Genomic DNA, 16,617 nt, shown 5'->3' with positions numbered 1-16,617 from the left:
TAACATCCGGTTAGCTTTATTTTATATGATTTCTCCTTAGGAAGATAAGATATAAAACAGATGATGAAGTTTTAGATTTAGTTATGAGACTTCATCTTGGTTCAGTCTTTACTGTTGCTTCAAGTCAAGGAGAGGCTTTTAGAGTTCGTGTGTTCCCTTATATGTGTGTGACCTCTTCCTGTGTCCTGTAGTTACTTCTTTAAATCTTAACACATGCAAGTCATGTTTAAGTGAGGGATGGGCGCTCCTTTGCTTCCCTTTTACAGCATGCAGAGATAATATCCTGTGTCATACAACGTAGGTATTAAGGTATCCTTTAGCTACGTAGGTGAAATGTTTTTTTATGGTTTCCTTGCTTATGTGGTGGTCCAACCCAGGTATATTAGTAGAGGGCCCGGGTTAATATAGTTTTTGCTTTATTTCATTACTGAAATGGAGTGAAGTGATATAAGTATGACTCTTACAATGTCCAAAGTTTGAGCTAAGCGATAAAAATGCTGAAATCACATATTTAATCATAACCACATTTAATTGGGGCTAATGATTTTGTTGATAATAATAATGATAATATTAGAGTCCATCTCCTTATTTTAAAAAACATACTAGTTTTAGTCATCTAGCATTCTGGCCATTGCCACAAATCAAGTGCAGACTCATTTGGTATTGATCCTCAACAAAGACGACCGGCTAGCTTCTTTGTTATTAATACACTGGCCTTTTTTTCCTTTTCTCGCTTTCTTTCTTTCTATTTTTTTGCACGCACAGCTCATCTTTATTTAACAGTCCTCAAAAGTTTCTGGGGTGCTCTGCTTTAAACATCACACAGGCTTTTTAATTACAAATGAGTTGTGACAGGTCTGCTGGGTAGCACCCTGGCCCATTTTAAACGTGATGCCGGCTGACAGCTTGGCAGTGTTCTCCCAGCACTGAAACATGTGGAAGAAATTGGTCTTTTACATTTCACAGCTTGTCGCTTCCTCCGCTGGCTGACCTGTGACCCCCCACAGAGATCCTAACGCCCACAAGGGAAGTGTCCCCAACGAACTGACTGCCTTTCCAGAGAGAAAGAAAGAGAGCGAGGGAGGGAGAGGAGCACTCACTATGGGAGATTTATGTTCTGCCACACAAGGCAAAAGGTACCAGGTCTCTTCACCGCACACGGCTTCAAACTCTGGCTTGCACGCAGGCAGAGATGTCAACACACACGCACTCGCGCGCACGCACATTCTCACAGGTGAGGAGGTTGCTTGGGAAGTGAACCCAATCCGCAAGTGAAATAACGGATCAAAAGGTGTCCTGCACAACACCTCATCTGCGCCGTTCCCTAAGCCGACCTGACGTTTGTGCCTCATTTGCATACAGATCCGTTCATGTTGCATTACCTCTGGAGCGAATTATGGTGTTCAGATGGGGTGATACGTCAAGGTTGAATGGAGCGATTGGATGGACAACTTTAACCTAGCCAAAAATGGAAATCCAATTCAGCAAGGAAAAGAGGAACGAATTACCCCCCTACCCCACCTCCTTCTCAGTTTTTAGTCAAGTCTGAGGGTTTTCAGACATTTCCTTCCTATTTCATGCCTCCCTGTTTCTGATGTCTTCTGCGTGGAGCTCACTTTCTCTCTGCATGTAACGCCTAGATTTTCCTCATTACCCATTTGTCTCTGAGTCAGGACAAGTATATGGAGATCTCTTGTCATTGCGATAATCTGCACAGTGCAGAGCTTGACAGTGAGACTTGAAGATTGCATTCCTCGGGCCTTAAGTTAATTAATCCCCACAGAAGAAACACAGCGTTGGTGAGGTGTCTATACGGAACGAAACCTGACATCCCAAACCAAGATTATAACTCTGACGAGTTTCAATCAAAACAATTTTATGTGGGCATTAATGTGTTTCTGTTTCATATTATTATTATTAGCTATCGGATGGTAATAATCTGATTTACGTCAGTTGACTTGTCCAAGCAGAACGGAGTGTATTTGGCTTTTTACCGCAGTGATCGGCTGGAGGCACAATGGGTTAAGTGACCTTTCGCATTAACTGAATGATCCAGTTAGTATGGGTTTACTTGAACCCAAATGACTAATTAGATTAGCATCTTGTTTCATGATAGCCTTTAGTGGATCACTATGAGCATGCAGATGAGTCTGCCGTAACTATGACACTGCTTCCTTTTTTTTCTCTCGTTTTTTGAACTCATTTATTTATTTTATCCCACAAAGGCATCTTAACATCCATCCCCTTGAGCATAGATGGTGATTTCGAGGATTCCTCATCTCATCTCTCTTTTGGAGCATTGCCCTTTACTTTCAGGATGTTTTTTTCCCCCCTCCAGGCCACTCCCAGTCATCAGCATTTCAAACCGCGATGTTACCTCATAAACTCTCAATCAGCCGCATGCCACTTCCTGATGATTAATTCGACAATGTTAATGTCCAACTTCCAAATGTATGCAGAAACACACATTTAAAGCTTTACTTTAGTATAAGCAGACTGCATGGGACAAACACAATGGAAGGTGAATTCCCGGAAAGGTGAAGGCTGTGTTTGATTCAGCAGGTGCGATGTAGACAGATTTAACCTGCAAGACCTACAGAATTTACCGGTAACTCCTGATATAATGGCACATAACTATTTACACATTAGTATGCACTGCAGTGTTTGATAGTCATTAAAATGCAATGGATTACAAGAAAGAAAGAAAAAAAACTTGAGTGAAGCAACAATAAATCTGCACCGTATCATAGCAACCTCAACATGAGAGCCTGACAGACTCAAGGGTAATCCGTGAGTTGCTAACCTTCGATTCCTCTGTAAATTTGGACCAGTCATCAGGCAATTAAGGGCCTAGGTGAACAAGAACTGCCATCTCAGTCTGGTTCCATCTCACCAGTAACACAGTGATGGGGTCTCGACGGTGTTACAGGCCTCGGGCTTTTCTCTTTACTTGGCCTGTTTTTGTGTGTAAGCAAGAAAGAAAAGAGGCGCGTTGAGTTATGCGTTTTGTGAGGTAGACTCTTACATTTCTACCCTGGAAAATGTTTGTCCATATATGCAAGTGTCTACATATTAATATCTTTGCCTTTTTGTGTGTGGGTGCATCAATACAGAGTGTGTGTGTGTGTGTGTGCAGTGGATGAGTATGTGTTCTGGTCTTATAGCTCAGAGCACAGGGGGGAAAACAAGGAGTTTGTTGTTGGCCTTGGGTGCCCAGGGAGGCTGGAGTTGTGGCAGCTCTAGCACTCTGAGTTCATGGACGTAGCCTTTAGCTGTCAGAGCTGTCGATGCTGCCTCCGCACTGATTCTCGTTCCATAGCGTCTGAGCGTAAGCAAGTGGGGCCTAGTGTAATAAGTTCGTGTTTGTGTGTGTGTGATAGTACAGTCTCTGAAAAGATCCTAATCCACGGTGGTCCAAGTCTGTGAGTTTATGTGGTTGATGCTTCAGCTAATAGAGTATGAGCGGTGTGTGTATTTGTGTGTGAGAGCATTGCATTGTTCTGACTCAGACTGTCTGCACATGAGCACAGACGTAGTGCTCATGTGCAACATTAAAAAGACTTCTGTCCAATGTAAACTAAAGTCAGCAGTGTCGCTGTGTGCTATTTAATCCGACTATGCTTTTTAAAACAAGGTAGGGTAACATCCTATAGTTTACAAAAAGATTCTTTGATTTTTTTGACACTTGAAGACCTGTACTTTTTTATACTCTTTATACTAAGACACACCAATCTGACACAACTTTAAAATCACTTGTCTAATATTGTGCAAGTTCTTTTCATGCCACCAAACCAGTTCTAACCAGTAAAAACTGGCACAGAGGATGTCTGGAGGTGTCCCATGGTGTTTAGATCCTTTAGTTCCTGTGGTTTGCAGGGGTGGAGTCTCTGTGCATACTGTGAATGCTCGATTGGATTGGTAACAAGGGAGTTTGAAAGACCAGGTATATTTCTCAGGCTCTTATTCTCCTTGTTTGAGTCACGTTTGAGTCCTTGTACTGAGCACTTTTTGGCTTAGAGTCTTCTGGAGGAGGTCACTGAAACCAGAAAGGGCCTGGCCTGCAGTGACTAACAAGAAAGAGAGCAAAACATTGCATTTAACCCTAGAACACTATCGCTGGGTGATGTACACCCGAGCAAATACATTTACATGATTTCTCTCTCCTGCAGCTGTTTGCGTGTCGAGGAGCCTGTGCCTTCACCAGGGAAGTCTCAAATGTCCCAGGAATGGGTGGACCAAAGACCAGCTTTCCAGAGTCATTATGTTGTTTTAGGAGGGTTTTTTTTTTTTCATTTTGTTAGACATGGCACAGTTGAAAGTAAAAGAAGACCACTCTAATTTGTCATGTGTTGTCATATTTTGATATATTTGATTACTTTTTATTGGTTATATTATATCGGGTAAAAATCACCCGGCATTAGTGATTGTGTTACTATTTATAGCGATAGTGTTCTAGGGTTAACAAAGTGGTCAGTTCTAGTCACCTGCTGTTTTAATCTTGTGGCTGGCAAGTGTGTTTATCCCAAGCCCTGATGTGACCACACAACTGAGTACACGGTTATGTAACGTCTTTATAATGTAGAAATAAAAATTTTTATCCTGAGAATAGAATAACTATAACACCAGGGCAAATGTTTACCAGCAAAGGGGTGGTAATTAAAAACTACATCAGTGTGAAATCTGATTTCAGACTCTGTGGAAAATAGAGGTGAGCAGAATCTTCCTGCCATTTAAATGCAGTAAAAATTTAGCTGTCAGGAGGATTTCTGATGTGTGGCTAATATTTAAGTTATTATTACTGATATATTTAATCCCACAGCAGGAGAAAAATTATATCATTGCTGAGGCTTCCATATGTATTATATAGATGTGATTGGTTCCACGGGGGGAAAAAAAAGTTTCACATAGTGAGATTTTTACATGTATCAAGCTAAGGTTTACTTAATTGCAACCTCCAGGCAAAGCAGGAACCCTTTTTTAAATTCTGTGAATGTTAATATGCTAAATAATGCAGATCTTCGACTCTTCAAGCATGAGACACACATCTGGTGGCTTACCATTTAAATTACAGCAAGAAAAAAAATGCGAGACAGAGAAAAGAGAAAAAGAAATGGAGGATGAAAAACACTTCAGAAGAAGGGAAATGATGGGAAAATGTGTGAAAATGTATCATAACCAAAATTTAATTTATTTTTTGATTTTTCATCATTTGTAATTGCATATATATCCATATCTATATATCTTACTGTATCTCCCTATATATTTTTTCTTCCCCTTTTTTTATTATATGTGTATTAATATTACTCAGGCCTGAAATTATAATGATAAAGTGTGGTATGCAAGAGAAAACAACCTTAAATATTCTTTTCCTCTTTACACTTACTGCACATTATTTCTCTTTTGGGCGTGCAGGCAAGAATTTCTCATCAGGAGCCATTTCTGGAAGCACCGGAGAGAAGAGTGATCCATGCAGGGAGAAAGCAGAGGGTGGGAATCACTACAAGGTAACACTGTGATTTAAGGGGAAGTGTTCCCACCCTTAAAATGAGCACCCTTTCTGCTTTCCCCTTCCATTCCCTCCCTTTCCTTCCCGCCCCTCTCTGCGGCCTTGCGCGCACCTCCCCGGCTTATTATCTGAGATTTGTCAAAATACATTTCACACTAACAGGTATTTTTCAGCCTTCAAAGCCAGTTTTGATCTGCTTGACAAGCCAAAGCAGCTCAAATTGTGTGAAATCAGCAACGCTAGCCAGGCCTCGCCTTTTTTTTTTTTCTCCAAACCGTTCTAAACACGCCTCTTCCTGGGCTACAGACGACTTAAGCTAAATTAATCAAAGCCTGCGTGTTACCTGCCATACTTTGAAGTGGTAATTGCAAAATTACTCCATGTGCTGATCTGGCATTGCTGCCTCCCGGTCCGCCCCTCTGCTGTGGCCTTTTGTTGTTGTGATGTTATTGTTGAGGTAGTTAGACGCCTATGAACAACATCAAGCCTCCTTCTCTCAAACACATATACCCACCACCCTTTCTTCCCCATCTTTATTCCTACTAACCTCCTCCTGCTGATGTACAAGAGGCTCTTTGGACCACCATTAATCAGGGATGACCTGTTAAATAAATGAGTTTGTTGATATGAGGTTTTATATCTCTGCAGCCTCTGCAGACCATGTTTTTCCTTCCCCTCTTGGCCTATCTTTAAAACCTTGCTAACTCTGTCAAATGTCTTGGTTGGAACCCAGTTGTCTAATGATTAAGTGGAGTGATCTCCAACCTGCCCCAGCCTGGAAGCGCTAGGGATCAGATTTCAGCCCTTCAACCTGCAGTGCAGGCCTAATTAAAATGAATTTTCTCCAGGCGACCACTTTGCCCACAGGGCAGGAATTCAGCTATATACGGAATCCACTCTTAAGGTATTGCATTAAATTTATTGTGTGGAGACACTGGAGAACATTGTGGTATATCTCCTGCATTTCCCCCCCCCCCCCCCCGTCTCTCTGCCTTTTTCTCTCACTCTTTTCCACCTTTTTATTGTGATCATCACTCTGGAATCCAAGCTTGCTTTGGCAAAGATTGCCCTATGAAAACGGATGGAGCTTTTATGGGACTCTGCCCATTTACTACTTCCTGGGCCTAGTTTATCTCAGAGGGAGAGACAGAGAGGGATGGAGGAAAGGGAAGATGAAGAAAAAAATAAAAAATAAAACGGAGAGAGGTAGAGTCAGAAAGGGGTGGAAAAAAGAGGCAGCTTGCTTATTCCAAACTGTGGGTCTCATTAACATACATCAGTGTGTATTTCACAACTTCAAGCAGAAAGGCACTAAGCCCACCCAAGGGCAACACAGGCAGGGCTGACACGGCCAGGGAAAGCAAGCCGTTAACATGTTGGCGGCTTAACAAATAATATCTGCTCCCAAGTACCTTAGTGAAAAATTTAAAACCCCACTTCCTAACTCCATTTGACTGTGTTTATGACGATGACAGTAAACGACTTGTGTGGAAAAAAACAGTGCCAGCTGCTCAAATATCACATATTTAACGCCACCATCACTGTACGCATGTTTCCCAAATGAACTCAAGTTGAAGGATGGCATGCCGTATGCGATTTTGCCGTCATTCTTGTCTCGTGTCAATTGAGGCGCGGGTGAGATATAGGAGAGGCTCCAAAGCGCCACGCACACTGTCACTGTCACCGTGTGCATCCCCCAAGATAAATTCAGAGGCCTGTTTCCTGCTTTGATTACAAATGACATCCGCATGTGTTCTCCCCGATTTCTGCTCCTCACAGAAGAAGCCAATCAAGAAGACAAATAGCTGTGGCCCCAGCATGAGCGGCAGAAGTGCACCGCCTCGGCAGGCAGACAAACAGAAGATGCAGCCTTCAATGGAGAACCTCTCCGCGGAGGAGATGGAGGAGTATACATTCTCCCTACAGTAAGTCTCACCACTCATTATCCCGGCTCAGCCTTGCAAAATTCAAATGTGTGGGGGAAAGAAAAGAAAAAAAAGCAAAAGAAAGAAAAACGTGGGTGACAAGTGGTTTCTGTGCCTCACAGACACTGAAATGTACAGCATCAACCAGACAGACTCTGACAACAAGACGTGCCTAGAACACCTCCTTAACAGATATAGATAAAGTAGTCGAGTGTCTTTCGAGGGAAATCCAAATGAGTTTGTATGTGGTATAGCTTAAATCGCATATAACTCAATTTTAATTTCCCAACATAAACAAGGCACACTCAAAGCAATTTCCAGAGCCTGGTGGCCTCATCTGTCCCGAAGGAAAGGAAAGCACTCCATAAGAATTTGGTGAGGAATCACAGAAATTCAGCTGCCCACAATACTATCATTTTTATATTTGATACTTTCAGAAGTCACAAGTCCTCTTTTGTCTGTTAATTAAATCTGTACTTGCCTACATTTGACTTAGATCTCAAGACTGCACAATCAACAGTCAGTGTTTCTTTGTGCTTTGCTTTTCAGGACAAAATAATCAGTCGTATTTCAGCTAATTTGCTTTGTGACAGTGTCGCATTTAAAGCCAAACCAAACGCTGCTCAAGCTACAACAATAATGTCCCCGTGAATTTTTGTTGTTGTTGTCTCCCAGTCCTCTGCAAAAATGCGTGGAAATTACGTTTCATCTTTATTGTGGCTCACAGCATTTGATTTTAATGAGAAAACAAGAATGTATGAAATACAAACAGAGCGCCGAATTTCAAACACCTCGGCCAAATTTGCTAAAAGCATCCAGGTAGCACCCGCATGCCCATGGAGCATCAAAACAGACTGAGAGCAAAATTGCTTGTTTCAACAAGAAAAGTCACAGGTATTTGTTTTTATTTGAATGTCAACTAAATTGAGGGGAGGAGATTACCATTACTGCACTGGGGGGGGAGAGTAAAGACAGCGAGAGAGTCTACTGTATGTATGTGCAAGAGAGACATAAAGCGAGCGCTCCCTGGAGATTTAAAAGTACCCACGTTTCCTCATTTCTGGGAGTTTGTAATTTATAGCTGCTGGTCACATATTAAACAAGATCAGAGACTACTCCCTGACATCTTCTGAACATACTGAGGGAATTCAAATGATTACCAGCGTATCCTGCCAACAAATGACGACATAGAGACTATCTTGAGGGAAAGTGAATACAAAAAAAAAATAAAAAATGAACACAGAGCCCGGGCAGACTGCGCACAAAGGGACACAATTAAATGGTTTTCACGATTATTCATAGTGCCGCTTTTTACCTCTGAGCAGTTGCTGGGTTCGGTGAGATGAGACATTTCTGTCAGTTATAGGTACGGATTGTATTGAGTTGGAGACTCGGCTGTTCCCTGATGCCCTGTGAAGGTGCTGCTGCTATTGATTTCATCTTTACAAGCACACACATTACAGTATCTTTGAGCTAAAGGCTGATAATTTTATTTTATTTTTTTGCCCTCACCTAATCAGGCTATTAGAAAGATACAGTGGCAGTGCTGGCTCTCACAGTGACGTTAAAGACGCAGCAGTCTCTCATCTGTCTCTCCCGCTGTGTTGTTTGACTTATTCTGGGTTTGTCTACATTACCTGAGGACTGACAGAGATGCCGACGAAAGGGATTATTTACAGATATTTTTTTATTTATTTTGCCTTAATGATGTCATCTCGCCCCGCGTCGTCTTTTGGCATTTTGGGAGCTCGGGTTTTTATCTCTGTGTCTGTGTTTATGTGCATCTGTAGACGAATGTGAGAGACAGAGGGTGTGTACAGTATTTTTTGACTATGCAAGCGAGTAGAGTATGCACACACACACACACACTTGCCTGTATATTCTTGTATTTTAACTGAGGAAAGGAATCATACTGAAGTGATTGAGGGATATTACTGCCATCTATTGAGCCACAAGAGACTGAGCTCATTGAGATTTTTATAAGGCGTCCTGACACAAACGTGCAAATCAGATGCTCATGCATTATTAAGCAAAGACTTTGAAACAGTAAGATTCAGTTCAGACAGTCGGAGAATCACACGAGCGGTTTAACATAGTGCATTCATTTATGTGTCGCAGTCAGGAGCACTTTATTCATCAAGTAAAATAAATGCAGCGCGATGAATTGGAATGAAGTGGGCTAATGTCTTAAAGAGATCTGCAGTATGTATGGGACCTGTATACAAGTGCTTAGACTGTGTGTGCGTTACAGGTGGGACTGTAAATAGGACAAAAAAACCTTTTTTTTAAAATGTATCAACTACATAAAAACATAATACTGATACAAGTAGAACCAAGTCAAAACTACTAGAAAACTACTAGAGGTTTTATGTAAAAGTTTTTTTTATTCCAAATGGTGACAACGTCATCTACTTTGACAGAAATACTGCAAAATACATCTTTTGGGAGGAGATGTTTCCAATGGATATGATTGTTTATATATTATAGTACACACATGTATATTTTTTATTTAAAGTCTTTGTTTCATTGGGTGAGGATCAGGCTTTCTTGTGTAATTGTTTTCACATTTCCACGCTGGTGATCTAAAAAGGCATAGAAATAAAATAAAAAAAATAATGAAGTCGAAAATCAAAGAAAACACTATGCTATGCACTTTTTTTTAAAAACTGCAGGTATTGACAATTGCAAATTAGTTCTGGGCAAATGAAAAAGTCTGAAAACATGTCAGGAATGATCTTTTTGTCAAGCGTTACTGTGCCGCTGATATCTGTTTGAACACGCATGAAAGACTCCAGCCGACCCTCCAGTTTATTTGATGTCTACAAGTGTAATTTTCAATACTCCTCTTTTTTTCTCACAGAATAGCACTGAGCAAAATCAAAGCACCTGATTCAATATGGCTGTTGTAATTCGATCGGGCCAATTTAATGCTTTTGGTCGAGGATAAACATGCTGAATTAATTTTACACTTTAAAGGCTACTTTGGCTGTATTTTACATTTTGTGTACTCAGCACGGTGATGAGATACTAATGGTAGCTCACATTCGACCTGTGCAAACCTCATCATGTGTGATATTGACGAATTATTACTAATAATAATAATTACTATTAGCTGTTATCTGATAATATATACCCTCTTCCTATGTAGTGTACCACATACTTACATGATTATTATCAAATTGCTATAGTGTCGTATTATACCTCATCAATGTCACCCAACTGTTTTTTTTTCCTACTCTCGTTTTGAGGAGAGAAACCTGTTTTAATCAAAGTCATTCTCATATAGCAATTAGATCTAATTAGTCCAATTATCAAGATTCTAATTACACTGAAATATATCCCCTAAATCTCATATCAATTATAGTATGTGTGACTCGTCCTGATCGGGAAACATGAAGAGCGACAGTGAAGACAAAGCTGTGTTGAAGGTAGCAGAGAGCGTTTTCATTCTCTGGAGGACAACTGGCTGCAGAACTGTCCCCATCTGTCCCCAAAGCTTTTATTACAAAATGCTGTTTGGTCATCTGGGGATAAATGTCGCTTAACCTTTATCTAGTTGTTTCAAAATCTGAACTATTTTGCTGCTAATTATGATGCCATGATTAGTTACATGCTTGTTTGTCGTCTCAGTTAGATAAGTTGAATGAATAATAATAAATACAGTTTCAGCTGTTATTGCTGCAGCTATTAAACACCACCGTTAAGTCTGGACTCAAGTAAGGAAGAAGCCACTGTGGTGACAGTGAACTAGATTAAAGTTAGGTTGAACTTTTGGTAGCACAGTAGCTCATATGCTAATAAGTCTCAAACAGGTACACAAATCCACACACACACACGAAATCAGGAGCAGACCTTGATTGTGTAGCACAGTATGTTGCTATAGTGGTGGAGTGTTATACTGTAGGTGCACTGGAAAACACACGCACACACACACACACACACACACACACGCACAGCCTGCTCTTGCTGTGGAGTCAGAGGGAACACACTGACCTAATTTCCCCCAGTTAACTCGCCTCGTTGGGGACCAACGTTCCTCTCCACCCGTTTCCCCCAACCGAGCCTATAGGAGCGTCCCTGATGTGTATCTCTGTGTCTCTATCATTCTGTGCCCTCCATCTGTTTGAGTATGTTTCCTCGCTCAAGTATAAGATTCCAAGTTAAGTGTTATTCTATTTTACGTGTTTATAACAAGGGTAACGTGCAACCCCGCAGTGCCGCACGCCTGGGAAAGACCAGCAACTGTCGTGGAGAGAAAGAAAGCCGAGCCTGAAGTTGTGTACAGAAAAAAGGCAGAAAAACACCTGAAATAACACCCAGTTTCAGGCTGTCAATCCTCTGCAAACTGCAGCTACGAATCACAACTCTGTGCAAGGGTCAATAAATTCTGATGTAATACTGGTAGGATAAGTGGGTGGAGACATGGTGGTGCTAGTCACCCCTCTCTAGCGCTTTCCAGGGCTCTTTCCTGTACTGAGAGGGCAGGGAAGTGTCTGCGCTTCTGCATGCCCAAGTACCTGCTTGCATGTGTGAAAGAGTGGCCCCTGGCTACCACGGCCCGAGTGCACATGTTAGGGTTTTTTTTTTAGTGGCCAGACGTGCCCTGGGTCACTTTCAGATCTCACAGACACATACTCGCAAAATCAACATGCCGCTTCCTTTATGGAAATCAGAGCTGTCACATCCTTGACAGGCTAACACTGCAATATGATTGGTTAATTCACACTGATGGTGTGCATCAGTCGGCGCATACTGCGGTCCCATTGGTGGTCTGGGTCAAATGAATGCGCTTCACACTGACACGTGGGAAAGAGGGGAGGTGTCAGATACTGAAAAGTGGCAGGAGCTACATGTAAGAATATATGAGTGATCGCATATGATTTGTGCATGAGGCCTTTGTGTGCACTTGAAAAAATAGAGCTAAGCCAGAGATGGCACTTAACTTACGCTCTTCCTTTTTTCTTTTATATCTGTAATCACTAGTTCCCCAGCGTTATATAAACACATAACTCCTCCAGAAATTACAAGTTTTACATGCAGCTATGTAACAGCCAATGCACTGTAGCACAAACATGCACTAATGGACTGTGTCCTGTGCAAATAAATGTGAACTCTTAGGAAAATATTACTGACAGGCAGCTCTGATACTATAACTGACAAGCTCTCTGGATGCCGATGTAATCAGAAGTTGCAGTTGCCTACTGCAGCGTTTGTATATATATTAATGCATGATGTCATCTGCACACGTTTTAGCTATTATTATCAGCAATGAACAAAGGTGGAGCAGGCCTGACAGGCATTTACCTTCTTCTTATATTTGCTTGGAGACAGTTACAGTTATAGTATCTATAAAAAAACATGATCTTTGTTAATCTATATTTGTGTTGAGGCTGGATTCCTTTGAATGAAGCATTTGAATCAATAACAAAACATTATATCAGTGAACATAATTGGCCCCCATTAGTGGTAATGTATTGTAACAAAGCCTGGGATTGGAAAAAAAAGTGGTTTGAGAGTTAGAGACTCCTACTCCAAAAGGCATTTCAGGCCACGTCTTCAAGTCAAACATCATGTTTGCTTTTTGTCTTTAGCACTCACTTAATTGATCTCTGCGTACCCGCACAGTTAGACTCTATAGCTCTTTATTATTTCCTTTCTTCCTCTCCCTCCCTCCTGTTAATTCCGTCTTTATCTCACTTCTCTGCCTCTCATTTTCTCCATCTTTCCCTCTCCATCCTGTCTCTATCTCTCTGGTGACAATGTCCTGCAGTTATGAAGCAAGGTCAAAAAAGTGAAATCCATTTAAATACTGATGCAACTCTCTGGGGGGCCATACATACATTCTGCAGCACCCGTCCCTGTACACCTCACACAGATTGCTGAATGGATGGATGTGGAACAGTTATTTGTTCTGCATTTATCGCTTATTGTGTTGCACATTCACTGGCATCCATATCTGTATTTTCTCAGCGCCCCCCAAAAATCTAGAGAGAGAGCGAGAAAACAACAACCTGTTCTTCATTGTTGAGCACAAGGGTGGTGGTAGTTGCACCATTTGTGTGTGCGTGTGTGTGTGTGTGTGTGTGTGTGTGTGTGTGTGTGTGTGTGTGTGTGTGTGTGTGTGTGTGTGTGTGTGGCACTCGCAAAGTCAGTATGTGTTTGTCCATCCCAGGTGCATCTGCATTTGAAATGTTTCCACCCTACTTTATGGTGCACCAAGGGACCTGCCATTTCCATTTTTAATTCCCTCTCGTGCTAAGTCAGGCACTCCATAAAAACGCCACATGTTGCTCAGCAATGAAACAGCTACCTCATTTATGCATCTAAACTATTCCAATGTGTGCGAGGAGGCCAAAATGTTTTTGCAGGAGGAGTTTAGGCAATGCAAGAGTCAAGTTGCTAAATTATGGCTCATGATCTAAGACTAGTTTATCCACAAATATGAGATATGAGACGGTTACATGGTTTGACTTGTAGAGTTTTTTTTATACCTCTCATCTATGAATGTATCATAGATATTTTTACTTTTTAAAATTCTGCTCTCCATAACTTCTGTTTACTTGCAAGTAATTGGCTTGATTTTTAATTCTGATGTGTACAGGTTTTATTACATGGCAATTGATTCCAAATACCTGTCACTGTGCTCCAATTTTGTCAATGGAGCTCATTTAGGGTATGTATGTACTCTTTGGCAGATTTGCAAAATAAATAAATAAATAAATGTGCTTATAAAACCTCAACATGTTAACGTAGTTTCACTTGGAAGAAAATAAAGCAAAGAAAAGAAACAAATGAGAGGAGGGAGTACGAGAGAAAGAGTGAGCACAAAGTTGTATCCGATGCATTTTTTTTTTCATGCTTTCTGATTCTTTTTTTTCCATGTATAAATAAAAGTTCTCACAAGATGATATAAAATGACTCAATTATCTAAAAGCCTTACAGGCACAGAGAGATGCTCTGTCCAAGTTGTTATTGTGCACACACACATACACGTTCGAGGTGCTTTGGAAAATGATACCAGCTTAGAAACCAATAATTATCATTTAATACATCTTGTGGGAGCATGTTTCTTTATGGTTTCCACTTTGTAAGCTTCGTGCATTATATTTGGCCCACCTGTGCAAAGCACTGCTTCAGTGCCAGAACTGCAATAAACATCTGTACTTCTGCATGAATAAAATTTAAAAATAAATACGTTTGTTCACATAATTGAAATGCATACATATGAATTTTATTTACACAAACTTCTGAAACTTATTTGGCAGCTTTAGTTAATAATTCTTTATTGTGATTTTTTTGCACTCGCATTATAGATCTCCCACAGAACTAAAGAAACCACTTGCATGAGATGCAAAACAGCTTCAAAAACTTTTCAAGCTTTTCAGGATCACTTGCATTAGAGTCAAATATCAAAATATTTATTAGTATTCAAATATAACTGATAACATCCACTTCTTTGGTTTCCAGGGACAAAATGCAAAAAAATAAGTGTTAAATGAAAAGCAAGACATAAGAAGCTGGAGCAGTGATGGCTTTGGCAGCGATTCAATTGAAACAAGTAATAATCTGTTGGGGACCCGTTTTTGTGGAGTATCCAGCTGTGGGAGGCCAGGGAGTGCCTTGGTGTGTCTACTTTGTGTGTAACAGTGATTATGCAGGTGGCATGCCAGGCTAAATTAGTTAGTCTAAAGACGCCAAAGTGCTCCCAACTACTTTTGGGTGCCAACAACTTGTAAAATGTAACAATGTTCTGACAAAATGATAGATATCTCATGCCCGGAGTGAGCAATGGCTGGTTAACATTACACAAGTATGTTTCAAAACATTGAAACAAAAAGGCCATTTAGTTTAACATCTAAAGCAAAAGAGGATTTATTACTTTTATTATTCATTTTGTTTATCACATTGTGTTTGTTTTGTTGTATTTTAAGACAGTGATGCTGGATGCTGTTGTTGCTGGGCTGACTGACTGACTAAAGTGATATAGGTGTTTAGTAGTCTCGCAGCTTTGGATGTGATGCCTGTGGTATGTTTTGATTCAGCTTTGTGGACTCTAGTAGCTTAGGTCTTCCCCTCTACATGCCCCATCATAACTATCTACACTGACAGCATACTGATGCACATATACAATGCCAATCAAATTTGTGAAAGACCACTTAAAGCACAAGTTTTATTCTGGATGCTCTCACCACTTTTAAATACACAGTTATCCCCCCACTAATTGTTCTCTGAGTTACTTGCTCTCTCTTTTCTTGGCTGATAGACAGCGTTCTTTGTTTTATTCCAGTTAAACGCTTTTTGCCACTACCTGTGTCTGCAACCGTCATTATCCAGCAATGCCTCTAAGCTCTCGATGTATCACATGGGTACTGCAAACACAGGTGACAAGGCTGACATGATGACCTATAAGTTTCTTTCAGATTACCAAAAACCTTTCACCACGTTCCAAGCCCTAGCAACGCCTTAGACCTGATTGTGTAACGCACGTAGGACAGATGACAGATACACTCCTAATTCAAAACAAATGCATTATCAGCGTTCCTCAAAAATGAAATATAAACAAAGATGTGGTATCTTGAGTCCTATCTCTTGACAGAGATAATCACACTTCCATAATCACCACAACACTTATGCATCTGGGCCACTAAGAAAACAATTACATTATCTGTCAATCTCTTAAGTCTATTTTCACAGTGGGGTTTTGTTTTTTTTTTGCTTTCTCTGTTTCCCCAACAGCAAACCGTTCATCGACTAGGTGGGAAAAGAAGTGTGGGAATTTAAAAACAATGCCGGTGGCCTAAATAAGAAAGTGACAGAAAATATCTTAATCCTCCGAATAAAGGGATAAGTCCAAGACTTTAAGTGGTCTGACACTGGAGGGTTTAAGCCATCGGGGCTACGCAGAGGGAATCTGCGGGTTACCTTTACTCCCTACAGCCCTGGAGCCTTCACACCATAAGTGTGCTATTTTAAATGGAACACCCCACTGTACTCCCTCCCCCATCCACCCTTCCATCTCGTATTACCCATGCCGTCTTCAAGGTATAATGCATGTCACTACTTGCTTTTCGCTTTGTGCTATTTTTAAGAGCGTAGCGTCTGTTTGTTGTCATAGCGTACAACATTAAGGGACACCAGCCTGGGAAAACCAGTCCAGGAGATGCTTCTGACAGAAACACGCTAGTT

General features: G+C 40.9%; 1 protein-coding gene across 1 annotated transcript in view; it reads left to right on the top strand.

Moving 5' to 3' along the window:
* ofcc1 (orofacial cleft 1 candidate 1) overlaps positions 1 to 16,617 on the top strand; it is a 79,599-nt gene that overhangs the window by 26,685 nt on the left and 36,297 nt on the right. Inside the window, exons 15-16 of the mRNA XM_040044284.1 lie at positions 5,413 to 5,504; positions 7,286 to 7,431. Coding sequence (XP_039900218.1) covers positions 5,413 to 5,504; positions 7,286 to 7,431 — 238 coding nt within the window. The remainder of the gene's footprint in view (positions 1 to 5,412; positions 5,505 to 7,285; positions 7,432 to 16,617) is intronic.

This window comes from Simochromis diagramma, unplaced genomic scaffold, assembly GCF_900408965.1.
Source record: "Simochromis diagramma unplaced genomic scaffold, fSimDia1.1 OVJJ01000602.1, whole genome shotgun sequence".
Classification (NCBI taxonomy): domain Eukaryota; kingdom Metazoa; phylum Chordata; class Actinopteri; order Cichliformes; family Cichlidae; genus Simochromis; species Simochromis diagramma.
Note: the sequence above shows the minus strand (reverse complement) of the source record. Positions and strands in the feature narration are given on the sequence as shown.